Below are 27,961 nucleotides of genomic sequence, written 5' to 3'. Positions count from 1 at the left end.
GGGAGGTCCCCGGTGCCCTGTCCCTGACACCCCCACCAGCCCCGCCCAGGCTCGGGGACCCAGCGAGCCCCATCTGCCTAGACCAGGTCGTTCCCTTGACCCGCCGGAGGCTACTGCCCGCGCGGCCTGCGGACAAAGGCCAATCCGCGCGCAACCTGGCAGCGCCGTGGGGCGGAGAGCCGGAGCCCCCATTGGCTAGAACCTACGCCCATCGGGGCCCCGAGGCCCGGCCATTGGCCGGTGGGGGCGAGGTTCGCAGAGCCCCAATGAATGGGGGAGCCGGAAGCAGGAAGTGAGTTTGCGAACCAGGCAGCTGCTGCAGGTGAGGCGCGGCGCCAGGGTTTCAGGGTCAGAGTGTCGTCCCCGGAGGACTGGGGGTGAACCGGAACCGAGCGCAGGGCTGTTTCTTTTCACCCCTCCCGTGGCCCCTTCCAAATCTGTCATGGCCCTGAGGCCAAGGAGGGCTCTGGGCAGCAAAGGGTGAACGCCCCCTTTCAGAATCCTGCCGGTTGTGCTCTTGGAGCGGAGCCCGGGCAGTGGGGGGAAGCTTGAAACTCCTCTGCAAGGGAGAGAGGGAGTGGAGGGTGCCCTGGGTTAGGAAACCCCGGGCCCCCTCGGGGCTGTGTGACCTTCGGTGAGTTACTTGACCTGTCTCTCTAAGCTTCGGTTTCCCTACCTGTAAAATGGGCTTTCTTCCAGCTCTGAACTTCGGTAGCTCTCTGGCTCTACTGGCCGAGCACAGGGAGAGGGCAGGAGGCTGGAGGGCCGAAGAAAAGACAGAGGGATGAGGGTGGTACCAACGCTGGGAGCAGGGAGGGAGGAAGAGTACAGCGAGAACCACTTACTGCTCTAGGTACATTCCGGCCAGTGTGATGTCGAGCTTGCTCACCCACCTGGTGCGATTGGGGTCATTATCCCCATTTTATGGAGGAGGAAACTGGTGCAGAAAAATGAAGCCATTGGCCTGACTTTTAGGAGTCTGGGGCTGAGCCAGGATTGGAACCTGAGTGTTCCAGCTGGCAGCCTCGTGCTCTGTCCTTGTGAACACCATGTGGAGACAGGAGGGTATTGAAGAAACTTTGGGAGAATTCTGGAAAGGAGGCCAGGAGATCAGAGAAGGAGCAGTGACTCAAAGACAGGCAGGCGCCTGGCCTGGGAGTCCAGAGATGCAGGTCTCTGCTACTGGCCCCTCCCATTGGGCCTGAGTTTCTCTATCTTTAATACTAGTAGCCCACCAATGTATTTTGGAACCTCAGTGGGCAAGTCACCTGACCTTCTCTAGGCCTCAGCATATCTGGTGAGTGGGTACAATTGCATTCCCTTCCTCACTGGGCTTTTGGGAGGAGTAGATGAGATTGTGGGAGTGCACAGCCAGGCTCTTGGCACCTATGATGACAGTGATGGTTCTCAGCAGGGCCCATGGCGGATACCCAGTACATCCTGCCCAATGACATCGGTGTGTCTAGCTTGGACTGCCGCGAGGCCTTCCGGCTGCTGTCGCCCACAGAGCGCATCTATGCCCACCACCTGTCACGGGCTGCCTGGTATGGGGGCCTGGCTGTACTGCTGCAAACCTCCCCTGAGGCCCCCTACATCTACGCCTTGCTCAGCCGCCTCTTCAGGGCCCAGGACCCCGACCAGCTGCGCCACCACGCCCTGGCCGAGGGCCTTACTGAGGAGGAGTATCAGGTCAGTTCCCTCAGGCCAAGTCACATTTCCTGAGCATGAGGGACCACGATGAAGGGCACAAAGCTCTCTCTCTCCATTACTCGCTTAAGGAGTGGTCTGAGGAGGAGGATTAGACCAAAAGTTAAATATAGGAACCTCCCCTCCGGAGCCTCAATCTTCTCATCTGTAAAATATACATGAGGGCAGCCTGTCCTTCTCAGGGTTGGTGACCCACGCTTAGCCTGGTGCTTAATTCCAAGATAGATGGTGGCTGCTGTGAGGGTAACAAGGGCCGTGACTAAAGGAAACAGCTCGGTGCTGTGGAGATTGAGAGAAGGTAGAGGAATGAGTTCAGGGTAGGAACGAGGAAGTCTGAGTCTCTAGACCAAATCTTCCCCTTCCATGTTGTGTGTCACTGGGTAGAATGTTCCGCCTGTCCCTTAGTTTTTGTGAGTCTCTTAGCCAAGTGATACTTGAATGCATTCTGAGCGTTCAGTGCAGCGTTCAGCGATGCAGAAATGCAGAAAGACACAGGAGAAAGCACGAAGATCGCCTGTTCTCAGTGCCCTCCACAGAGGAAACCACTGGGGATGGCGTGGTGTTCAGCCTTTAGTCCCGTCTGTGTATTACATACCTATCCGTGTCCCTGCGCTCAGGCATCAGTTCCTTGTTTTCTCTTTTATGTACATGAGGTCATGCCCTCCATGTCCTTCTGTGCCTTGCTTTTGTCACAGAACACCATGTCTTGAAGACCTTGCATGGGGTCCTTATAAATCCACCTCATTCTTATTGGCTGGAGCATTCCACAGCAATATGCATTGTTGTGAACTTAATCTTTGTTGCTGGACATTGACTGTTCCCAGTTTTTATGACAATTGGTACCCCGGCGAGTGCACTTTTGCACATATGTGAGGAGGATCTATTTCTAGAAGCAGAAGTGCTGGGTCAAAAGCTCTGTACCTTTACGACTGATTGATGCTGTTAAATTATCTTCCACAAAAGCCTCACCAAATTACATTCCCACTGAGAACAGATGAGAATATGACCTGTTTTTCTATATGTCAAATAAAGGGATTGGATTGCTGATCTCTGAGCTGAGGTCCAGGGTGTTTCTTCCTCCTTGTTTGAACTTTGGACAACTACTTCCCCTCTCTAGGCCTTGGTTTTCCCATTTAAAGAGCCGGTGTCTGGGGAAGTGCTTGAAAATGGAAAAGTGCTATCTAAGATTCACTGTGTCCAGTGGGATGCTTTGGTTTGCAAGTGACAGAAACCCAGCTCCAGTGGGCTTAAGTGAGAATGAGAATCATTGGCTCACATAACTGGAAAGCCCAGGAGTAGAGGAGGCTTCAGGCACAGCTGGATTGAGGGGCTCAGTGACACCATCAGGATGCAGTGTTCATCTCTCAACTTTGCTTTTTTTCCTCATTCTAGTCATGGAGCTCCAGGGGCTCCAGGCTTGATGGTGCCTGATATAAAACAGAGGCTCTTTGCCAAGGGAAATTTCCTGGATAGGGCTTGTATTGGCGAACTCAAACCTCATGCCCAACCCGAATCATCCCTGTAGCCAGGGAAGGTGATGTTCTGACTGACCAAGCCAGGTTGTGTAGCCACTCCTGGAACTGGGTGAGGTGCCCCCCAAGAGGAAGATTGACGTCTTAATACCAGAGGGAGAGAGACTAATTTTGGGTCAAGAAAAGCATAAAGTAGATGACCAAGGCCCTTTCCAGCTCAGACACGTGATGCTTCAGATGCCAGCTGCTTGACAGGTTGGAGGGCCAAGGATGTGGTTTCTGGAAAAAGAAGTGGTGTTTGAACCGGGCCATTGAGGCCAGCTGGAATGGCCACAGGTGGCAGAGAGGGAGCTGTGGATGGAGGAGGCAGAGGTAACCAAGAGCCTGGGCATGTTTGGGAGCTGTTGAGAAGACCAGTTTGGCCGGACATCAGGTGTGTGAAAGTTGGTCTGTAAGAGTATGTTGGGGGCAGTCGGGGGTCTTCCAGAATCCGGGTACTGCCCTGGATTTCCCAGCCTCACCCAAACCAGTTTCTCCAGGCTATTATCATCTCAGGACAAACCCTTCCTGGGGTGGGGGAGGGGAATGGGTCTCCCAGTCTTTGACACCCTCCCCTTCTCAGGCATTCCTGGTCTATGCTGCTGGTGTCTACTCCAACATGGGCAACTACAAGTCCTTCGGTGATACCAAGTTTATCCCCAACTTGCCCAAGGTGAGCTGCGGGAAGGCTGGGAAAGGTGGGAATATGGGGCCGGCAGAGTGGGGCTGCAGCAGGAGGAGCCCTGACTCGGAGCCGGGAGCCCCGCGTGGAGCCAGGAGCCCCGCGTGGAGCCAGGAGCCCCGCGTGGAGCCAGGAGCCCCGCGTGGAGCCTGGAGCTGGGAGCCGGGAGCCGGGAGCCTGGAGCTTGTCCCTCCTGTGCCCCATGGCCGCAGGCTGCCCAGCTTTGGTGAGCATGCAGCCTCCTCGCGTGGAAAGGAAATGTGAGGCACTTCCTGACCGTGCTGCTCCGAGGGTCAAGTGAGGGGAGGAGGTGGAGGTGCTCTGTGGACTGTTGGGTGCTTGCAAAAACAAAGCCTGTTGTTCATCACTGGGGACAGTGGAGAGGCCTGGGCATGGGGACTACTGCTGCGGAACCATGGGGGCAGAGGTCTCTCGTGCGCCAGGGCTTCTCAGCATGTACACGGAGCACCTAGGGACCTTGTCAGATCAGCTTCTGATTGAGCTGCTCTGTGGCGGGGTCCGACATTCAGCACTTCTCAGTATCAGTGCTACTAGAGTCCCCGGGTGGTTCAAACAGATAAGCACTCTACTGCAGTACTAACCAAAAGGTTGGTGGTTCAAACCCATCCAGAGGCACCTCAGAAGAAAAGCCTGGCAATCTTTTTCTGAGTGGTCACAGCTTTGAAAACCCTATGGGGCAGTTCCACTTTGCACACATGGAGTTGCCATGCGTTAGACTCAACTTGACAGCAACTGGTTGGTCAGTGCCACTGGCCCACGGACCACACTGTGAACAGCAGGGTCTTAGACTGTGGGAGAAGCTTATGGGGGGTTGGTGTGGAGGCTTTTGAGGGCAGCTTTCGGGGTGCATCCGGGCTGATGGCCTCCCTTCCCCTGCAGGAGAAGCTGGAACGGGTGATCCTGGGGAGTGTGGCCGCTCAGCAGCACCCTGAAGAAGTCAAGGGCCTCTGGCAGACCTGTGGGGAGCTCATGTTCTCTCTGGAGCCACGGCTTCGACACCTGGGGCTGGGGAAGGAGGTGAGGCCCCCAGCCACATGGGAGAGTGGAGAACGTCCCACTAGGCCACCTGGTAGGGAGGGAGGAGCACCTGCTAGGGGCACAGGGACCCTGGGTTTCAATCCCAGCTCTGCCTCACACTCTTGAAGCAAGGCTGTTCCCCACTGTGGGCCTCAGTTTTGTCATCTGTAAAATGGAAAGCAGGTTGGATGGGCTGCTTTCTGAATGCCCTCCTGGTTCTGACATCCTAGGATGCTGGGTGCAGAAGGAAGGCAGGAGAGAAGAGCTGAGAGCTTGAGAGAGCCAAGGAGGGGTGATAAGGAGGGAGGGATGCCAGACTTTCAGCCTCTGGAGGCTGCCCATGTGGGGCAGGGGACAGGGTGAGCGGGTGGGTGGGGTGGGCTGCCTGTGTCAGGCTGCATGGAGCTGCAGGAAGGCCAGAGAGGGGTATCTAGGGAGCAGGGTCAGGGAGTGGTGGGCCACTTGTCCAAGCTGCTCTCAGATGAAGAAAGTAGACTTGTCCTCTCTTTCTTTTTTTCTTCTTTTTGTTTTTTTACATTTCCCCCCTCCTTGGAAAGAGATAAGAAATTGGGAGAAAATGGTGGACGGGGCTGGGTGGACATTGCTGGCAGGAGAGGGATTTGCCAGCACCCTGCAAGCTCCTGACCGAGGCACTTCTTCTTTCTTGTCTCCCCTCCTTTCCCCAACAGGGAATCACCACCTATTTCTCTGGGGATTGTACCATGGAAGATGCCAAACTAGCCCAAGACTTTCTGGACTCTCAGGTTCGCAGTTGGGGGACACCGGGTGGCGGTTTGATGGGGCTCCTTGTCCCAGCTCCCTCGCTGCTGGCGCCCACTCTTGGTCTCAGTTCAGGCCTGGAGCCGTCGGGTCCTTGAGGTGGAAAAGACTTTGGGAAAACCTTGTCTAAGAGGTCAGGAAGACATCTCCATGTGTGCCGGGGATAGAACTGTCCCCATCCCCACACCACCCCAGGCTGTATGGCCCATGGCATCCTCAGGGCTGGAAAAGGCAGAACCTCAGAGCTGAGCTGACGAATTTGGGCTCCGGAGTCCACGCGTCGGGTGTAACTCCCAGCTCAGCCACCCACCAGCTACGTGGCCTGTTTCCACACCCGTGGCATGGTACCTGCCTAGCCAAGGGCTGGTGCCTAGCGCAGAGTTGAGTCAGTGCTTCGTAGAAGTTAGCGCTCGGTGGACTGGGCAGAGCAGCAGCGGCTGCCATGGCCTGCTGGCCTCTGCTCCCTGCCCTGCCCAGCAGGCTCGGGAACATCCTCGGATGCCCTGGTCTGCTCTGCCTCTGTGTCTTTTCTCTGTGGTGTGACCCCTGCTCCCCTCCTCCCAGCCCCACTGCCTTCTTGGGATCTCACTCTCCCCCAAACCCTTGCCCTGGTCTTTTCCAGAACTTTAGTGCCTACAACACGCGGCTCTTCAAGGAAGCCGGCCAGGATGGGAAGGCTCGCTATGAGGTGCGGCTGGCTTCCGTGCTTGGCACAGGTGAGCTCAGACCTGGGCAGACCACTCCTTACGCTCCTTCTGATTCTTCCTTGGTGTTCCTGCACCCGAGCGGAGGGGGCTAGACCTGACGACGGGGGTTAGCCATTTTCTGTGTCGCCACAGGGAACAAGAACAATCACAATAGCTATAGTTGAGCTGATGGAAGGTTTATTGGGTGCCAAGCTCGGCTATACCAGGCGTATGGTGATACCTATGAGGCGAGTACCCTTACTATCATCCACCAAAAGAGGATGCTTTTAAAAAACTCAGAGAGGTTAAGTAATTTGCTCAATGTCATGCAGCCATTAAACATCAGAGCAGGATTCAAACCCAGGCAGCATCAGAGATGTGCTGCCTAGAAATGTTACTCAGTTCCAGCAACAACCTCGCAAAGGAGATTCTGTCTTTACCTGCTTTTCAGATGTGATGCTGAAGCTCAGAGGGGTTGAGTAACCAGCTCGAAGTTACATAAAATAAGTGGAGGTGCCAGGACCTGAACCCAGGTCTCTCAGGCTCCCCAAGTTCCCAGGCACCACAGGTGGGAGAGGAAGAATCCCTCCTCGATAGTGTAAAAACGGAGTTGCCCAAAGGTGCCTGGAGCGCCCTGTCACCAGAGGTGTTTAAGCAGGGAGCCAGAAGTCCAAAGGACCAATAAGCAACATCATGATGAGTAGAAAAAATATTGGAGTTGTCAAGAATCTCGTTGTACTCGGATCAATGGAAGCTGCAGTCAAGAAATCGAACAGCAACATGTTGCATTGGGTAAATCTGCTGCAGAAGACCTCTTTAAAAGCTTAAAATGCAAAGATGTAGCTTTGATGCCTAAGGTGCGCCTGACCCAAGCCATGGTATTTTCAGTTGCTTCTTATGCCTGCAGAAGCTGGACAATGAAAAAGGAAGACTGAAGAAGAACTGATGCCTTTGAATTGTGGTATTGGCAGAGAATATTGAATACACCACGGACTGCCAGAAGAATGAACAAATTTGTCTTGGAGGAAGTACAGCCAGGATGCTCCTTAGAGGCTAGGATGGCGAGACTTCATCTTGCTTAGTTTGGACATGTTATCAGGAGGGATTAGTCCCTGGAGAAGGACATGGGTGTTCATGTATCTATTTGTGTGATGGCTCTTATTTCCATAGGATATATTCCAAGGAATGAGATTGCTGGATTGTATGGTACATTCTAGCTTTTTAAGGAAGCGCCAAATCGATTTCCAAAGTGCTTGTACCATTTTACATTCCCACCAGCAGTGTATAAGTGTTCCAGTCTCTCCACAACCTCTTCAACATTCATTATTTTGTGTTTTTTGGGTTAATACTAGCCTTGTTGGGGTGAGATGGTATCTCATTGTAGTTTGATTTGCATTTTTCTAATGGCTAATGATTGTGAGCATTTCCTCAAGTATCTGTTAGCTACCTGAATGTCTTCTTTGGTGAAGTGCCTGTTCATATCCCTTGCCCATTTTTTAATTGGGTTATTTGTCTTTTTCTTGTTGAAGTTTTGCAATATCTTGTGGATTTTAGAGTTTAGACCCAGTCTGTGGGTTGTCTTTTTACTCTTTTGGTGAAGTCTTTTGATGAGCATAAGTGTTTGATGTTTAGGAGCTCCCAGTTATCTAGTTTCTCTTTGGCGTTTGTGCATTGTTTGTTATATTCTGTTTTCTGTTTATGCCATGTATTAGGGCTCCTAGCATTGTCCCTAGTTTTTCTTCCATGATCTTTATTGTGTTAGATTTTATATTTAGGCCTTTAATCCATTTTGAGTTAGTTTTTGTGCACGGTGTGAGGTATGGGGCTTGTTTCATTTTTTTGCTGACGAATATCCAATTATGCCAGCACCATTTGTTAAAGAGGTGTCTTTTCCCCATTTAACAGACTTTAGACCTTTGTCAAATATCAATTTAATTCTGGTTTCTCAGTTCTGTTCCATTGGTCTATGTATCTGTTGTTGTACAGTACCAGGCTGTTTTGACTACCGTGGCGACATGATAGGTTCTAAAATCAGGTAGTGTGAGGCCTCCCGCTTTGTTCCTTTTCTTCAGTAATGTTTTATCCGAGACCTCTTCTGTTTCCGTATGAAGTTGGTGATTTGGTTCTCCATTTCATTAAAAAATGTCGTTTGGAATTTGAATCAGGATTGCATTGTATTTGTAAATCACTTTGGGTAGAATTGACATTTTCACAATGTTGAGTCTTCCTATCCGTTAGCAAGGTATGTTTTTCCACTTCTGTGGGTCTCTTTTGGTTTCTTGTAGTAGTGTCTTGTAGTTTTCTCTGCATAGGTCTTTTATGACTGGTTAGATTTATTCCTAAGTATTTTATTTTCTTGGCGGCTGTTGTAAATGGTTTTTGATTTGCTGATTTTCCTCTTTGAAGTTCTCTGTTGGTGTAGAGGAAACTGATTTTTGTATGTTTATCCTGTAACCTGATACTTTGCTGAACTCTTCTATTAGTTCGAGTAGTTTTCTTGTGGATTCTTTGGGATTTTCTGTGTGTTAGATCATATCATCTGCAAATAGGGATACTTTTATTTCTTCCTTACCAATTTGGATGCCTGTTATTTCTTTCTCTAGCCTAATTGCTCTGGCCAGGACCTCCAGCACATTGTTGAATAAGAGTGGTGATAAAGGGCATCCTTGTCTGGTTCCTGTTCTCAAGGGGGATGCTTTCAGACTCTCTCCATTTAGGATGATGTTGGCTGTTGGCTTTGTATACCAAAAAAAAACAAACCAAAGTTATTGCCATCGAGTCAGTTCCGACTCATAACAACCTTATAGGACAGAGTAGAACTGCCCCATAGAGTTTCCAAGGAGCGCCTGGTGGATTTCAACTGCAGACTGTTTGGTTAGCAGCCACAGTTCTTAATCACTACACCACCAGGGTTTCCCGTGCCCTTTATCGTGTTGAGGAATTTCCCTTCTATTCCTATTTTGCTGAGAGTTTTTATCATGAATGGGTGTTGGACTTTGTCAAATGCCTTTTCTGCATCAATTGATAAGACCATGTGGTTCTTGCCCTTTGTTTTATCTATGTGATGGATTACATTGATTGTTTTTCTAGTGTTGAACCATTGCTGCATACCTGGTATGAATCCCACTTGGTCATGATGAATTATTTTTTTGATGTGTTGTTAAATTCTATTGGTTAGAATTTTGTTGAGGATTTTTGTGTCTACGTTCATGAGGGATGTTGGTCTGTAATTTTCTTTTTTTGTGATGTTCTTACCTGGTTTTGGTATCAGGGTTATGCTGGCTTCGTAGAATGAATTTAGGAGTATTCTATCCTTTCCTATGCTCTGAAATATCTTTAGTAGTAGTGGTGGTAACTCTTCTCTGAAAGTTTGGTAGAATTCTCCAGTGAAGCCTTCAGGGCCAGGGCTTTTTTTTTGTTGGGAGTTTTTTAATTACCTCGTCAATCTCTTTTCTTTGTTATAGGTTTATTTAGTTGTTCTACCTCTGTTTGTGTTAGTTTAGGTAGGTAGTGTGTTTCGAGAAATTTGTCCATTTCCTCTAGGTTTTTCATAGTATTCTGTTCTGATTCTTTTAGTTTCAGTTGGGTCTGTTGTGATATCACCCATCTCATTACTTATTCAGGTTATTTGCCTCATCTCCTGTTTTTTCTTTTGTCAGTTTGGCCAGTGGTTTATCGATTTTGTTAATCTTTTCAACGAACCAGCTTTTGGTCTTGTTTACTCTTTCAATTGTTTTTCTATTCTCTACTTCATTTAATTCTGCTCTAATTTTTATTATTTGCTTTCTTCTGGTGCCCGAGGGATTCTTTTGCTGCTCTATTTGTTCAAGTTGTAGGGTTAATGTTTTGGTTTTGGCCCTTCTTTTTGGATGTGTGCATTTACTGCTATAAATTGACCTCTGAGCATTGCTTTTGCTGTGTCCCAAAGTTTCTGGTAAGATGTGTTTTCATTCTCATTTGATTCTGTGAATTTCTTTATTCTGTCCTTAATTTCTTCTATAACTCAATAGTTTTTGAGTAAGGTGTTGTTCAATTTCTGTGTATTTGATTTTTTTTCCTTGCTTTTTCTGTTACTGATTTCTGCTTTTATGGCTTTATGGTCAGAAAAGATGCTTTGTAACATTTCAGTGTTTTGGGTTCTGTTAAGGCTTGCTTTGTGGCCTAATATGTGGTCTATTCTGGAGAATGTTTCGTGTGCATTGCCTTCTTTTTTTATAAAGATACTGCTCATATTGGATTAAGGCCCACCATACACTAGTATGACTTCGTGTGAACTTAAATAATCACACCTGCAAAGACCCTATTTCCAAATAAGGTCACATTCATAGTTACCAGGGGTTAGGATCTGAACCTATCTTTTTGGGAGACACAAATCAACTTATAGCAGGTGGCTTCAGGCACAGTGGGATCCAGCTGCTAAGACAATGTTATCAGAAATCTCTCTCAGTCTCTTGGCTCTGTTCTCATTGACTTCATGCATGGGCAGGCTGTTCTCACATGGGGCCTGCGAAGAGAGGACCCTTCTTTCCTAAGAGTTTCTGCGTAGGTCCTGGGGTGGTCCTAGTTTGTCTATTTTGGGCCCAATATTTATCTGTGAGCCAATGCCTGTGGTCAAGGGGCAGGCCTCTGGCTAGACCAGGCAATGGGGTTGGTCCCTCCCAAACCACCTGGACTGGGGGTTGCTGGTGGGTTCTCAAAGGGAAATTGGAGTCTTTTATCAGGTTGGGTGAAGTGGGTGCAGTGTGGACAGAAATGTCAAGGCCCCTCTGAGGATGCTTGCAGCCTTGCCCTTTCTACCCTGCCACATCCCACCTCCCAGCCACCCACCTCGTACCCCCCCAACAGCGTCCTGCTCAGGCTCTGTGCTCCAGCCGTGATCAGCAGCATTCAGTTCCCTGAAGACCCTATGTGTTCATGTGTCCTCCCTAGGCCCTTGCACACTCTATTCCCCTGCCTGGAATGCCCTTCCACCCTTAGGGGGTTCACTCAGCAAATTCCTACTCATCCCTTAGGCCAAGCTCAGACATCACCTTCTCCAGGACATTTCTCCCTTCCCTGGCTCAGTCCCATTGTGCACCAAATAATTTCCCAGTTATGTTTCTGTTTCCCCCATGCCTGGCACTTGGTGGTGTTGTTCATTGGTGTCAGGTTGACCCTGACTCATGGTGCCCTTCTGTATAACAGAACGAAATGTTGCCCAGGCCTGCTCCATTTTCAAGACTGTTGGTATGCTGGAGTCCATTGTTGCAGCTATTACATCCATCCATCTCACTGAAGGTTTCCCCTCAATTAGCCAATGAAAACTCAGATACTTGGAGCACTCATAAGTGAAGATGTGTGGGAGAGACACTCCGGGCTGAGAACAGGGTGGTGGGAAAGCTTAGAGATTAGCGAGTAGTTTGGTTTGATGAGGGAAAAAGATATTGGGCCCAGGGGAGTCGGAGATCACACTGGAATGTAAGTTCTTACAGTATAGGATAGTCTCTGGGTCATGCACAGTAAAGTGTGCACAACTACTACCTGAAAGGTTGGTGGTTCGAATCCACCCAGAGGTGCCTCAGAAGAGAGGCTTGGTGATCTACTTCTGAAAGGTCACAGCCTTGAAAACCCTATGGGACACTGTTCTACTCTGAAATACATGGGGTGGCCATGACTCGGAGTCAACTCGACGGCAACTGGTTTTATAGTATAGAACAGTAGTTAAGAGGGTGGCTCTGGAGCCAGGCAACCTGTGTGTATCAGTTATTGACAGCTGTGTAACAAACACCCCCAGAACTTAGTGATATACAACCACCCCTTTATGATGCTCATAGACCCTGTGCGTCAAGAATTTGGGTGGGGCAGTCAGAACAGCTTGTTTGTAGTCAACAATGTCTGCAGATGCAGCTGGGAAGTTCTGGAGGCTAGAGGGACTCAACAGCTGGGGGCTGGAATCGAACAAAAACTCAGTCACTCACACGGTGGTGGTAGATTCACACTATCGGCTGAGACCTCAGCTGAGGCCATTGACCAAGACACTTCATGAAGTCTCTTTATATTACTCATGATGGCTGGGCTCTGAAAGTGAGCATCCAAGGAGAACCAGGCAGAACCTGCATTACCAGTCACATGGCATCACTTCCTACCCGGCTTCAGGAGGAGGGAACATAGACCCCACCTGTTGATGGGAGAAGTGCCAAGGCCGCATTGAAGAAGAGCATGTAAGATGGGAGATGTTGTCGCTGCCTTTTTGAATACAACCTGCCGCTCTGGGTTTGAATCCCTGCTCTGCCACGGGCAGTTGTTCATGGAGACAGTTAGCCACACTCTTAACCTCTCAGTGCTTTAATTTCCCGGTCTGTAAATGGAGATAATAATCAGCCTCCATAGGGTTAATATAAGGAATAAATGAGTTAACATATGTAAACTCATTTAGAATGGTGCATGTTAATTTACTTTATTTTTGTTGACAATATGCATAGCAAAACGTATACCAATTCAACAGTTTCTACGTATACAATTTAATGATATTGATGATATTTTTTGAATTGTGCAACCATTCTCATCCTTCTTTCCTGAGTTGTTGCTCTCCTGTTAGCATAAACTCACTGCCCCCTAAGGTTCCTTTCTAATCTTTCCAGTTGCTGTTGTCAACGTAATCCCATATAAATAGATCTTAAAAGAGCACAATGCTTAAGGCAGACATTCTTTACTAGTTAAGCTGAACTATTGTTTGGTTTTAAGATTTCAGGGGATATGTTTGGTTTAAGGTTTAAAGATTATCTCAGGACAGTAATTTCAGGGGTTCTTCCAGCCTGCATGGCTCCAGAAAATCTGGATTCCGTGACAATTTGAAATTCTGTCCTACATTTTCCCCCTTTTGACCAGGATTTGTGTATAGAATCTTTGATCAAAATGTTCGGTAGCAGTAGCCAGGCACCATCCAGTTCTTCTGGTCTCATAGCGAAGGAGGCAGTGGATCACGGAGGCAATTAACCACACATTCCTTCTCCTCCTTCTATTCCTGGCTCTCCTTCTTCCAGTGTTGCTCTAGGTGATTAATTATGTGTGTGTGTGTGTGTGTGTGTGTGTGTGTGTGTGTGTGTATATATATTTTTTTTTTTTTAAGATGAGAGGTCATACTGATTTCTGTAGGCAATAAAATAGGGAGCCATTAAAGATCTTGGAGTACAAGAATGCCATGTGAGAAGCCTACTTGGGTATCTTACACTGGCCTTTCCCTGAGCAATCACTCCTCCTCTCAGAGTCTTCTGTGGACTCTGAAGTGACTTCCAAGCTGAAGAGCTATGAATTCCAGGGGAGCTGCTTCCAGGTGACCCGGGGGGACTATGCACCCATCCTCCACAAGGTGGTGGAGCATCTGAAGAAAGCCAAGGTAGGGTGGGCTTAGGTGTGTGGGCTCGGGACACCACCGGGCAACAAAGGGGAGTATGACCAAGCCCTGTGCCCCCCAGGCGTATGCAGCCAACAGCCACCAGGAGCAGATGCTGGCCCAGTACATGGACAGCTTCATGCAGGGCTCCATCGAGGCCCATAAGAGGGGCTCCCGCTTCTGGATCCAGGACAAAGGTCCCATCGTGGAGAGGTGAGGTGGCCTCGCCTTCACCCCCGTCTCCATGCCCTCCTGCCCTTCCCTCCTCCATCTCTTCCTTCTCTCCCCCAGTTACATCGGGTTCATCGAGAGCTACCGTGACCCCTTTGGTTCCCGTGGAGAGTTTGAAGGTAACCTCTAGGGGGTAGAGGGAGGTTAGTTCCAAGCCCTCCTTCCCCTACCCCCTCCATAGTAATAATAACAGCCAGCATTGATTATTTACCATGTACCAGGCTCTCCTGTACAAAGTTCACCTTTATTAACTCATTTAGACATCATCACCCTGTGAGGATTTTTATCCCCACTTTACAGATGTGGGAACGGAGGCCCAGGCACCCTGGCTCTGAGCCACTTCCCTGTGCTTGGAGCACAGACTCCAGGGCAGACAGACGAGTGTTCCAAGCCCAGTTTTGCCACTCATCGGCTGCCTGACCTTGGGCCAATTAGCCCTAGTTACTCCCTGGTGGTTGTCATGGGAATGAGATAATGTGTGCAAACTGCTTAACACAATGCCAGGTACGTACAGGACGCTCAGCAAGCAGCAAGCAGAGTTGCTGTGAGGGTTAACATTATGACTGTGAACGGACTCTCACCCACATGCCTGTACCGCACCCACCTGTGCAAGGCAGGGCATCCACCTTGAGTGTATAGACTTGTCTCTGCTAGCCCTTTCCCTTCCCCAGATCCTGGATGTAGAGTCTGGAGCAACCAGTTGCCAGAAGCCAGAGAGACTAGCCTGGAGGAGGGAGGAAAGCTCCAGCAGCCCCAGAGGCTCTGATCTGGGGCCATAGATCCCTAGGGGCCTGGTGGGAGACAGGTCCCACACCTGCAGCTTTCCTGCAGTGGCTCTGCCAGGCCAGTTGTTGGCTGAGACCCCAGAGCCACCAAGTTAGCATGGGCAGCAGCCTAGCCTCAATCTCAGAGGCCACAGCTACAAAGACCCCCACTCTTCCCCCACTTTTAAAATAAACTCCTGATTACTAGAAAAGTATTTCATGTTCAGAGTCAAAAGTGATGAAAATATGGGAAAAAAATCAGCTGGTTACAGCCCAAGGTTAATGTTTGGAGTATATATTTTGTCTTTTTACACACAGAGCTACGGCTATTTAAAATACATATAAGTAAAAAGAGATCCTTATTTGTTAGTAGTAACTGGAACGATACAGGTGTATGTAGGATAAAAGGTGAGAGCCCCCTTTTTCACCCTCGCCCACCTCACTCCTCTACCCAGAGGTCACCACAGGTAACAGCTGAGACCGTGGCCTTCTGGCGTTGTTCTCAGCTCTGGTACCTAGAGACTACTCCTGATTCATCCAGGTAAATGAAGCCATGCTCTTCATATTATCCTGCCCCTTGCTTTGTTCCCTTAACAATACATCTTGGATAGCTTTTCATAGCAGTGCTTTCAGGCCTGCCACGCTCTTCTTGATCGCCAAAAGCCAATTGATTCCACACGACGTTAATAGGAACTATATCAAGATGGGTTCTGTGGTAAGCAGCAAGCATTCTTGCCTGCAGGACTTCTGTGTCTTTAGTGTGCATTGGGAATCTCCTAGAAGTTGGAGATAGAGAATGTAGTGGTATCCAAACTTATTTGGCCAGGGAACTCTTTCTTTATGAAGGATCTCACAGAAAATGTCTTCCATAGAGTGCAATTTTGGAAATACTGCTTTGAGCCAGGAGCTCTACTTGGAATCTTAAATCTCAGCCACAGCCCTCCTGTACCACACCCTCACTTACTCCACCATACAGGATATCTCACAGTTCCCCACTGCTCAGGGACTCCCTTCTGCTTGGATTCTGCTCCTTTTCCCAACACCCTCTACATACCAGTTGCCGTCCAGTCAATTCTGACTCTTGGCGACGTGTCAGAGTAGAACTGGGCTCCATAGAATTTTCAATGGCTGATTTTTCGGAAGTAAATTCCCAACCCTTTCTTCCACACCCCCATATACTCCCCACAAACTCCTTTAAGATCCGGAGTTGCCTAGTGAAGCCTCTCCATGCTCCCATCTCCCCCAAACAGACAGTCATTTGTTTACTACTTTGCTGGTCTTTGACCTCCATAAAGGCAGGCCCAGGCCTGAGTCACTGCTCTCCCCAGCAGCCAGCTCAGGGTTGTGGCTTACAGCAGGCATTCAGTATATGCACGCTGGCTGGCTGGAGGGGTAGCGGGGATGGGTAGGAGACAGTGGCCTCCCACCCAGAACCTGCCACCCACAGTCGCCCTCCTTTGCAGGCTTCGTGGCCATGGTGAACAAGGCCATGAGTGCCAAGTTCGAGCGGCTGGTGGCAAGTGCAGAACAGCTGCTGAAGGAGCTCCCCTGGCCCCCAGCCTTCGAGAAGGACAAGTTCCTCACCCCTGACTTCACCTCCCTGGATGTCCTCACCTTCGCCGGCTCCGGCATCCCTGCCGGCATCAACATCCCCAACTGTGAGCTTCCTCAGGCCTGGCCCCCCGCCACCCTCCCGGCCCCCCAGGAGCGTCTACTTAGAACCTGTCCCTCCCCCACACCCCCCAGCCACAAACTGCCCTGCTGACATCACCATCCAGCCTCCTTCCTCTTGTCTAGACTCCCTGTCTATGACCCCTGACCTGTGCTCCTTCTCCCTGCGACCCCACCTAGATGATGACTTGAGGCAGACAGAAGGCTTTAAGAACGTGTCGCTGGGGAACGTGCTGGCTGTGGCCTATGCCACGAAGCGGGAGAAGCTCACCTTCCTGGATGAGGATGACAAGGTGGGCACCGGCCTCTGACTCAGGAAGGCCGCCAGCCCAGTGGAGTGGAAAGAGCACGGCTTCGGGCCCTGGCCCTGCCACTTCCTGGCTGAGTGACTACAGCCTCGGAGCCTCAGTTTCCCCATGTGTCAAACAGTGGAGGCAGCACCGCCCTCCTGGCCTGTTGCCAGGATGAGGCAGCTGTGCAGTGCCCAGTGTGGGCCTGATGAACAGTCGGCCTCCATCAATCATGTGCCTGGGGAGGGGGCTGTGTGGCTGTGGCGGGATGGCAGGCAGTGGTTCTCTGCTTGTCTTGGCAGGACCTGTACATCCGCTGGAAGGGGCCTTCCTTCGACGTGCAGGTGGGCCTGCACGAGCTACTGGGCCACGGCAGCGGCAAGCTCTTTGTGCAGGTAAGAATACGGCTGCCAGTGCGGGTGCCCAGGCCCCAGCTCCCCTCCCTGGGTCAGATGGGGAATGGCCCTGTAAGCCGGGAAGACCCTGTCTCGTCCCCCCCCAAGATGTCCCGGGAGCTTAGGACTGAGTAGGTATCAAGAGGTCTCCAGGACAGGCCAGCTGCTGTCCCCCCACCAGACAGTCTTCCCACCAGGAGGAATTTGCTCAGGCCAAGAAGGCGCCCCGCAAGGCCCTGAGGGTGTGGGCCTGGGCAGCCCCAGAGCCCCGTCCTCAGGCTGCAACACTGCTGTCCTCACTCTACTGTTCCCTGCAGCCTGCACCTTTGCAGCTGTGGCAGGGAGCCCCTTCCTCCCCAGAGCAGCCCCTTCCTGCTAGCCAGCCAAAGTGGCTGGAGCCCCCTCGGCCCCACTCAGGGAATAGGAAAAAGGTAGGCTGGGAAGAGTGTGTTAAGGACCCCGGCCCAAAGCTGCACAAAAGAGATGAGGAGGCAGGCGCGGGACGAGGACCCTCAGTGAGAGTGGGGTTCTGGCTTGGGGCTCCTCCCTGGAAGGGGACAGGCTGGAGCTAGGCCTTGGGGGGCAGGAGGATTCAGAGGGTGGTGACGAGGGCAGCAGGCTGGTGTAGTGCTTTGTCTAGGCTCTGAAGTCAGAGGGAAATGGGGACAAATGTGGCCACTGTGTGGCCTTGGGTAAATCAGCTCCCTCGCTGAGCCTCAGTTGGCCCATCTGTAAGATGGAGTTACTGACCACTACTGCATGGGCTGTTGTGAGGAGTGACAGGGAAGATGCATAGGGAGCCCCAGTGCTTGCCTGGCACACAGTAGGCTCTTAGCAAACGGGTGTTGCTAAGAGATGGTGCACATGGTGGTTGTGTGCTCTGGTTCCAGTGTGGGCTCTTAGCCTCTGAGCCTCAGTTTCTTCTGTGAAGTGGGGTAAAAATGGAAAATTCTTTCCAGGGAAGCACACCCATTGGGGCACCCCAACCTTTACCGAGGTCCAGAGATATTGGGACTGGATCTTTGTGTGGCTTTGGGCAAGTCCCTCCCCTGTCTGGGCCTCAGTTTCCCTCTCTGTGCAGTGGGGCTGGTGGCTCTGGTTCTCGCGCTGCCCGGGGGCTCTGAGAAAGCAGTCATTGTCATGAGCCTGAGCACTGGAGGCATCGAGTGTGTCAGTGTACCTACCGCTCCTGCTGTTTGCTCGCTGTGCCCCACACCTTTCTGAGCCACTCCTCAGGCCTTGGTTCCAGGGCTGAAGGCCTGGCCCTGGGGCAGGGGCGCCTTTCCCTCACTTGCCTGTGTTCATGACACTGCTCCTGCAGGATGAGAAAGGAGCATTCAACTTCGACCAGGAGACCGTGATCAACCCAGAGACGGGGGAGCGGGTGAGCAGGGGCCCAGGGAACCAGGGAACCAGGGGGAGGGCATGAATGGGGCGGCAGCCACCCCTAAGCTGCTGCCCGGGCCTCCCCTCCCAGATTGAGAGTTGGTACCGGAGCGGGGAGACGTGGGACAGCAAGTTCAGCACCATTGCCTCCAGCTACGAAGAGTGCCGGGCTGAGAGTGTGGGCCTCTACCTCTGCCTCAACCCCCAAGTGCTGGAGTACGTGCCGGGGGCGTGGAGGGTGGGCCACGGCCAAGCATCCCCTGACTTCCCTCCTACCTGTACCCCTCCAGGATCTTTGGCTTCGAGGGGGCTGATGCGGAAGACGTGATCTACGTGAACTGGCTCAACATGGTTCGGGCTGGGCTGCTGGCTCTGGAGTTCTACACCCCTGAGGCCTCCAGCTGGAGACAGGTAGGACTGGAGGGTGGTTCTTGGGAGAAGGAGGGAGCCTGCGGGGGGTGCCAAGGCCAGGAATCTAGGTACAGGGATGGGACAACTGTTCCTGTGAAGAACTGAGTGTAACCCTAGAGTCCACCGCTTATGACTGTTCAGAGCTTCAGTGTCCCTGGGAATGGGAGTGATAATCTCTCTCCCTGCCTACCTTTCAGTGTGAATCTGATGAGGTGGTTTTACTACACTGCTAATATCTAGGAGGAGCCCTGGTGGTGCAGTGGTTAAATGCTCAGCTGCTAATTGAAAGCTCAGCAGTTCGAACCCACTGGCCTCTTCTACGAGAGAAAGATGTGGTAGTCTGCTCCTATAAAGATTTACAGCCTTGGAAACCCTATGAGGTAGTTCTACTCTGTACTATAGGGTCACTGTGAGTCAAATTGACTCGACAGCAGTGAGTTTTTTTTTTTTTTAAGTGATTACTAACTTGGCCTGGGTGGTGCAAACAGTTACATACTTGGCTGCTAACCTTTTGATTAAAGGTTGGTGGTTCGACTTCAGCCAGAGCACCTCGGATGAAAGGCCTGGTGGTCTACTTCAGAAAAATCAGCCATTGAAAACCCCGTGGAGTACAGTTCTACTCTGACACACATAGGGTCACCATGAGTTGGAGTTGACTCGACAACTAGAATAATAGCTGACTTACAAAGTCTTACTGTGTGCCACGCACAGTTCTAAGCACTTGACATGAATTAACTCATTTGTCCCTGGTGTTAACTCCAGGAGGTGGGTACTCTTGTCATCCTCATCTTAGAGATGAGGGAGTCGAAGCACAAAGAGATTGAGTGGCTTACTGGTGCGAGGCAGAGCTAGGACTGAACCCAAGTGTTCGGCCCAGAGTCCTGCTCCTCACCACCAGGCTAGACTGTCCAGTTAGGATACCTGGGACAGGGCTTTGGAAATAGGGTAAGCAATAGAAATTAAAAAGAACAAAATCAGAAGTGCACACGTCTTAGAGTCAGGAAGCTCAGGTCTGAGTCCTGCTCTCACCTCTAGGCCTCTGTTTTGTCATCTGTGACCTGGGCACGACAATGCCTGCTTGGTCCCACTGTTGAGCTCATCAAGACTGGAGGAGAAGGTGCTAGGGGTCCTGGCAGTGAGGGGCCCTCGGAGGTGACTGCTGTCATCAGGGAGGACCTGGAGCTACAGAGGGTGTGGTGGGTGACCAGAGGGAGCCCTCCCTGGTGAGAAGAAGAGGCAGAAAAGGACCCTCTGGGAGGGGGAAATAAAATGACAATGATTGACAAGTAATGAGCACAAACTGTCTATCGGGCCTCGGACCAGGCACTCAGGGCGGCAAATGTCTCCCCTTCCCCGTCCCCACAGGCCCACATGCAGGCCCGGTTTGTGATACTGAAGGTCTTGCTGGAGGCTGGCGAGGGGCTCGTTACCATCACTGCCACCACAGGCTCTGACGGGCGCCCGGATGCCCGGGTCCGCCTTGACCGAAGCAAGATCCGTTCCGTGGGTAAGCCTGCCCTGGAGCGGTTCCTGCAGAGACTCCAGGTAAGCGAGGCCTCTCACCTTGGAGGTCCCCCCCAGCTGCCTCTGTCTGCTCACCCTGTAACTCCTCCTTTGGTCTGTGTGCCAGTCAGTCATTCAGGCTGTGTACGGATCACTCGTTCGGTCTGTGTGCTGATCACTTATTCAGACTATATGCCAATCACTCAGTCAAACTGTATGCCGATCACTCCTTCGGGCTGTATGCCGGTCGCCCACTCGGGCTGTGTGCCGGTCGCCCATTTGGGCTGTGTGCCGGTCGCCCATTCGGGCTGTGTGCCGGTTGCTCATTCAGAATGTATGCCAGTCACCCATTCGGGCTGTATGCCGGTCGCCCGTTCGGGCTGTATGCCGGTCGCCCGTTCGGGCTGTATGCCGGTCGCCCGTTCGGGCTGTATGCCGGTTGCCCGTTCGGGCTGTATGCTGGTCACCCATTCAGTCTGTATGCTGATCATTCATTCAGTCTATATCTGACCATTCATTCAGACTGTATCTGAGTGTTACTATGTGCCAGTCACCAAGAGGAAGCTGTGAGCAGTCTCTGCTCTCTCGGGCTCATCGTGCTGTGAGGGAAGGTAGAATAAGTGGACAAGATAATGTGCGACTATGACAAGAGCTGTAAGGACAATAAAACTGATGATGTGACAGTGAGTGCAATTGGCGGGGGAAGGATTGCAGGGCCCCCTTAGCCTGGGTGATCAGGGAAGGCTTGGAGGAGGTGACGTTTGAGCTGAGAACTGAGGGCCTAGAGGGAACCAGCTCTGAGGGGAGCTGAGAGCAAAAGGAATAGTCAGTGTTAAGGTCCTGAGACCGAAGTGAGCTTGCTGGGCTGAGGGACAGACAGGAGGCCTGGAGCTTGGTGAGTGATGGAGGGAGAGTACAGTGGTCAGCGCAGCCCTGGCATCTGCCCTCCAAGCTGGCTGCTGTTGGAGCCCTCAGAAGCCAGGGCTATGACTCCCATCCCAGGTAGAGATCCTTCGAGTCAGAGACCTTTTGGGGTTCTGGTGCCAATACTCATCACCCGTGTGATTGGGACAACATACTTCACCTCTGTGGCCTTACTTTTCTCCTCTGTCAAATGGGATACAACACTTCTCACGTGGTAAGGGGAAATGAAACAACATAAGGGTTAAACAAAACAACATAAGGCACTGCGCAGCTAGAATGTCCTGTTATCCAAGTCGGGAGCCCCTGGTGGTGGAAGCAGTTAAGCCCTCGGCTACTAACCGTTTGGCATGGTTTGAATCTACCCAGAGGCGCCTTGGAAGAAAGGCCTGAAGATCGACTTCTGAAAGGTCACAGCCATTGAAAACTCCGTGGAGTACAGTCCTACTCTGACACACATGGGGAGTCAACTCAACGGCATCTGTGTTTTTGTTTTTGTTATCTAAGCCAGTGCTGCACAGAGTGTGGTCCACAGACCAGCAGTATCAGTGTCACCCAGGAACAGGTTAGAAATGCAGGTTCTCAGGCCCCACCCCAGACCTACAGAACCAGAATCTCAGGGTGGGCCCCAGGAGTCCCCATGTTTACTAGCCCTCTGAGTGATTCTGATGCTCAACAGAGTTTGAGAACCACTGGCACATCACCCTTGAGTGAGCAGTACCCTCCATGGGAACAAGACCTGCTGGCTCTTTCAACCTTGGAAGGTCCAGCTTTCAGTACTGCAGATAACTTTATGACTACACTCCCACCTGTTTCCAGAAAAGGTTGAAGGCATTTGCCATTAAAAATAGATGTTTGGCCATTAAAGTGAAATAAAATCAGAAATTAAAAACCATCAACCGCAAAACACAGTGTGGGGTCTTGAATAGGATCCTGGAATAGAAAAAAGACAGTAGCGGAAAAACTTGTGGCCTCTACATAAAGTCTGTTGTTGTTAGGTGCCACTGAGCTGATATTCGACTCACAGTGACCCATGTGATGGAGCAGAACTGCCCTCATAAGATTTTCTTTGCTGTAATCTTTTTGTGAGTGTGTGCCTTAAGTGAAAGTTTACAGCTCAAGTTAGTTTCTCATACAAAAATTTATACACACATTGTCATACAACCCTAGTTGCTCTCTCTGTAATATGACGGCACACGCTTCCTTTCCACCCTGTATTTCCCGTGTCCATTCGACCAGCTCCTGTCCGTTTCTCCCTTCTCATCTCTCCTCCGATAGGAGCTGTTGGCTATAATCTTTACGGGAGCAGATTGCTAGGTCCTTCTTTCATGGAGCCACTGGGTAGGTTTGAACCATGAACCTTTTGGTTAGTATCTGAGCACTTAATTGTTAGGCCACCAGAGTTCTAGATAAAGTCTAGAGTTTTGTTAATAGCAGTGTACCAGGATGTACAATAGGGGAAACTGTGTGAGGGGTACATTTCTGTACCATCTTTGCAAGATTTCCAAATATCTAAAATGATTCTAAAATAGAAACTTAATAATAAATCACTAGTTGGAGGAATCAGATCTGCCAGTTGGTAGGCCAACAGTGCGTCATAACTGAGTGTTGAATGGGGAGCAGGAGAGGAAGAGAAGACAGGTGAGGGGCAGGAGGAGATAACCCAACCAAAAAATAGGCAAAAATCATGAACAGCAGAGGAAAACAGTCACCTCCTTATGGGAAGACGCTCAAGCTCATTCCAAACCCAAAACCAAACCCACTGCCGCTGAGTCGATTCCGACTCATAGTGACCCTATAGGACAGAGTAGAACTGCCCATAGAGTTTCCAGGGAGCGCCGGGCAGATTCGAACCGCTGACCTCTTGGTTAGCAGCCGTAGCGTTTAACCACTATACCACCAGGGAATTGCAACTTAAACCACACGAGATACAATGTACACCCCCCGCCCCCACCTGGCAAAAATTAAAAACTGCCAACACCAACCTGGTGTATCGAGCAATGAGTGTAAATCAGCGCTTCGACTTTGGAAAACAATGTTGACATCAGCTCTTAGAGCTGAACGTTGGCGTAACCTACAGACCATCAGCTCTCCTAAGAGACCTGCATCTCTTCATCAGAAGACATACAAGGATGTGCACAGCAGCCCTTAATAGCAAAAAATCCCAACTGTGTATGAATAGTAGAGGAGATTGGATTGCAGCGTGTTTGTAAGTGGAAGACTATACAGCAGTGAAAAGGGCGTTAACACAGATGAATCTCAAACAGAATTTGAGCAGAGAAAGCCAATCACACAATATATAAAGTTGAAAATCGGGCAAAAACTTAAATAATATATCGTTGAGAGTCAAACTCAGAATGCAAGGGAATAACCATTGAGGATAGTGGTTTCCGCAGATGGAGGAGACAGGAGGGTGCAGTCGAGGAGCGAGGCAATGGGACTGACTCTTAAGGGGGTTGGTGGTTATAAAGAGGGTGATGATAACACCGGCTTTGTTTACAGATCAAGTGAGAAACACTGGCTTCAATTTAACAGACACTTACTATGTGCTAAGGGAGCCCTGGTGGCACAGTGGTTAAGTGCTCGGCTGCTAACCGAAAGGTTGGTGGTTGGAACCCGCCAGCCACTCCATGGGAGAAAGGTGTGGCAGCCTGCTTCCGTAAAGATGACAGCCTAGGAAACCCTATGGGGCAGTTCTAGTTTTCTCCTATAGGGTCGCTAGGAGTTGGAATCAACTTGACGGCAATAGGTTTCTTTTACTACGTACTAAAACAACAACGTTGACTGATTCTTTTTGGTACAGTGACACTATATTTCTTCCATCTTCTTTTGATGCTTCCTGTGTCATTCAGTTTATCTGCATTTCTCACTTATTCAGCATGGTAACACTGTGAGAGAGGAAATACTACTCCCATTTAGCGGTATAAGCTCAGAGTGGTCTATTAATTTGTCTGAGGTTGCACAGCCAGAAAGTAGCAGAGACAAGCATTTCACAGACAGTCCAGGGCTGGGCACAACTGGCTGTGGCTACTGGCAGAGCCCCGTGGGTGCAGGGTGGGGCACCTATCATAAGCACTACCTCCTTGCCTCCCTCCCACAGGTGCTGAAGTCCACGGGGGATGTAGCCGGAGGGCGGGTCCTGTATGAGGGGTATGCGGCCGTCACAGACGCACCCCCTGAGTGCTTCCTCACCCTCAGGGACACAGTCCTGCTGCGCAAGGAATCTCGGAAACTCATCGTTCAGCCCAACACTCGCCTCGAAGGTAACAGACTTTTGAGCTGCCTTTGATGGGGGACATGCAGGGCCTTATGGGAGCACAAAGCAGCTCTGAAACCCTCCTGGGGCCTCTGAGAAGGCTGTCTACGGTGGCCTTTCCCTCCATTCTCCTTCCCTGCAATGGTCCTCCCTATGCCAAACCTCAGGCCAAAACCTCGGCATCTACCCCTGATGCCACCATACATACGCCAAGAATCATGCTGCTTGTATGACAGCACCTGGTATGTGGTATTGCACAATAAATCTTTATTAAGCAAAAAGATGAATGAATGATTGAATGAATGAAAGTAGCCAGTGATCACTCTTCCTTTAATAGTTCCTTCCTCAGAGGACTATTGTGAGGACTAAATGAGATAATGAATCTAAAACATGAGACACAAGTTTTGGGACATGGGAAGTAAGAGCTGGAGTGACAGCTAGCCGCCCCTATGATTGCTGTTATCCCACGTCTCTATTCTGACCGCTCTCTGCTGCTCCCTTCTCGCCCTCTCCTCCACAGGCTCAGAAGTACAGCTTCTTGAGTACGAGGCCTCAGCTGCTGGCCTCATCCGATCCTTCTCTGAGCGCTTCCCCGAGGACGGACCCGAGTTGGAGGAGGTCCTCACCCAGCTGGCCACGGCCGATGCCCGGTTCTGGAAGGCCCCCCGTGAGGTCCCAGCTGGCCAGGCTTGAGGAAGATTCCTGTGGCCCTTCCCCCAACTCCCATCAAATCAAGGCTGCAGTGGCCCTCCTTTTGTGCGTGTATTTTGAGGGACTAGGGGCAGGCAGGAGTTCAGACCTTGGTGCTACCTCTTCTGAGGGTGGTGACACTAAGCCCTTCCATCTGTCAGCACTTCCCAGTTTACCAAGTGCTTCCCCTGTGACGATCAGCACTGCCAGCCAGGGAGTGGGCAAAATAGGGCTCCTTATCCTGTTTTCAGATGAAATGGAACCTCTAAGAAGTGACTTGTCTAGATCCTGCAGTTGGTACGTGACAGAGCCAGGACTCAAAACCTTCTCGTCAAATCCAGTGCTCTTTATGTGTTACTTTTATAGACAGAAAAATAAATATTAGAAACAACCACCATCTTTGCCACATGCACTATTGCTCCTTGCCTCTGTCTTACTTCTAATCTGCTCCTGAAAGGGTAGTGAAATTAAGGCCTGGGGAGAGGACAGAACCAAAAACCAAACCAGTTGCCCTGGAGTCAATTCTGACTGATGTTGACCCCATGCATTGCAGAGTAAAACTGTGCTCTGTAGGATTTTCACGGCTTTGACCTTTCAGGAGCAGATTTCCAGGCCTTTCTCCTGGGCACCTCTGAGTGGGTTCAAATCACCAACCTTTTAGTCAGTAGCCACGTGCTTAACTGTTGCACCACCCAGGAACTAAGGAGAAGACCACTGCCAAACCAAACATGTTGCCATTGAGTTGATTCCAACTCACAAGGACCTATAGGACAGTAGAACTACCCCACAGGGTTTCCAAGGCTGTAATCTTTACAGAAGCAAACTGCCACATTTTTCTCCCTTGGAGCAGCTGGTGGGTTCAAACCACTGGCCTTTTGGTTAGCAGCTGTCTTAGTTATCTAGTGCTGTTATAACAGAAATACCACAAGTGGATGGCTTTAACAAAGAGTTTATTCTCTCACAGTCTGGTAGGCTAGAAGTCCAAATTCAGGGCGCCGGCTCCAGAGGAAGGCTTTCTCTCTCTGTTGGCCCTGGAAGAAGGTCTTTTTCATCAGTCTTCCCTTGGGCTGGGAGCATCTCAGTGCAGGAGCCTTAGGTCCAAAGGATGGGCTCTGCTCCCAGCACTGCTTTCTTGGTGGTATGAGGTCCCCATGTCTCTCTGCTCGCTTCTGTCTTATATCTCAAAAGAGATTGGCTTAAGACACTATCTAATCTTGTAGATCTCATCAATTTAACTGCCACTAATCCATCACTTTACCTCATAGTGATAGGATTTACAACACATAGGAAAATCACATGAGATGATGAAGCAGGCCGTCATGGAAGAGTTATCAAGGGTTATTCCAAAAACCCAAAACCCACTGCTGTCGAATCGATTCCAACTCATAGCAAGTCTGTAGGACAGAGTAGAACTGCCCCATAGAGTTTCCAAGGAGCACCTGGCGGATTTGAACTGCCGACCTCTGGGTTAGCAACCATAGCACTTAACCACTACGCCACCAGGGTTTCCAAATAATCAAGGGTTATTAACCATCCCATAATACTTGTTTTTCAGAAAGGTCTGTTCTTGCTACATTTTTGTTACAACTTTTACAGCACTTCACCATGATTGGTCGAATTCCCAGGTTTCTTCTGGCACGAGGCCAAGGTGCAGGCGTACTGAGTCCAAATCTACCTGCGACATGACCTTCTTGGGGTGGCAGTAGGGAGTTGTCACCGTTTTTTCAGGGCTGTGCACGGTATATTTAGAGCTGTGCACAAAAAACCCCTTCACTAAAATTATGTGGACTGCGCACGCATCAAAAGACTGAAGATCCTCCCATCACTGTTCATGCATATGTATGTCAATCCCTATAAAAGGAGCAAATCTGCCCTGGTTCAGGGAGCTGGCAGCCTTAGGTTATGAGACCCTACCTGTCTCCCAGTTTGCAAACTGTGAATAAACTTTTCTGTTCTTCCAACCCTGTGTCTGGCTGACTTCGATTTGCTAGTCTGCTTGACAAGAACCTATTAGTTAACAGTATACAAAACATTACTAACAACGCAGAAGAAAAACTAGATAACTGGGAGCTCCTAAAAATCAAACACCTATGCTCATCCAAAGACTTCACCAAAAGGGTAAAAAGATTACCTACAGACTGGGAAAAAGTTTTTAGCTATGACATTTCCCATCAGCACTTGATCTCTAAAATCTATATGATAACTGCAAAAACTGAACTACAAAAAGACGACTCAATTAAAAAATGGGCAAAAGATATGAACAGACACTTCACTAAAGAAGACATTCAGGTAGCTAACAGATACATGAGGAAATGCTTATGATCATTAGCCGTTAGAGAAATGCAAATCAAAACTGCAATGAGAGTTCACCTCACTCCGACAAGGCTGGCATTAATCCAAAAACCAGAAAACAATAAATGTTGGAAAGGCTGTGGAGAGATTGGAACACTTATACACTCCTTGTGGGAATGTAAAATGGTACAAGCACTTTGGAATTGATTTGGCACTTCCTTAAAAAGCTAGAAATAGAACTACCATATGATTCAGTAATCCCACTTCTTGCAATATATCCTAGAGAGATAAGAGCCTTTACATGAACAGATACATGCACACCCATGTTCACTGCAGCACTGTTTACAATAGCAAAAAGATGGAAGCAACCAAGGT

The 27,961-nt window shown here is 50.1% G+C and overlaps 1 protein-coding gene across 8 annotated transcripts; it reads left to right on the top strand.

The window, feature by feature from the left end:
• The first annotated feature begins 211 nt into the window (after window positions 1–211).
• DPP3 (dipeptidyl peptidase 3) lies at window positions 212–27,255 on the top strand. 8 transcript variants are annotated; one of them, XM_023559564.2, is made up of 19 exons: window positions 339–634; window positions 1,228–1,297; window positions 1,415–1,689; window positions 3,802–3,891; window positions 4,801–4,938; window positions 5,628–5,702; window positions 6,341–6,434; window positions 13,649–13,779; window positions 13,859–13,989; window positions 14,068–14,126; window positions 16,235–16,429; window positions 16,623–16,735; window positions 17,035–17,127; window positions 18,449–18,511; window positions 18,605–18,729; window positions 18,804–18,924; window positions 20,290–20,469; window positions 24,449–24,611; window positions 25,125–27,255. In XM_023559564.2, the coding sequence occupies exons 3-19, from the start codon at window positions 1,420–1,422 to the stop codon at window positions 25,295–25,297; spliced, it is 2,214 nt and encodes a 737-aa protein (XP_023415332.1). In that variant the 5' UTR covers window positions 339–634; window positions 1,228–1,297; window positions 1,415–1,419; the 3' UTR covers window positions 25,298–27,255. The 8 variants fall into 8 exon arrangements, with proteins under 8 accessions (XP_010597322.2, XP_003419608.2, XP_023415332.1 ...); XM_023559562.2 differs by having other exon boundaries at window positions 1,412–1,689; XM_010599020.3 differs by lacking the exons at window positions 339–634; window positions 1,228–1,297 and adding an exon at window positions 212–322 and having other exon boundaries at window positions 1,412–1,689.
• Window positions 27,256–27,961: the final 706 nt, after the last annotated feature.

The sequence above is a fragment of the Loxodonta africana genome, chromosome 7 (genome assembly GCF_030014295.1).
Source record: "Loxodonta africana isolate mLoxAfr1 chromosome 7, mLoxAfr1.hap2, whole genome shotgun sequence".
NCBI classification, from domain to species: domain Eukaryota; kingdom Metazoa; phylum Chordata; class Mammalia; order Proboscidea; family Elephantidae; genus Loxodonta; species Loxodonta africana.
This window is presented reverse-complemented; position numbering and strand designations above follow the sequence as displayed.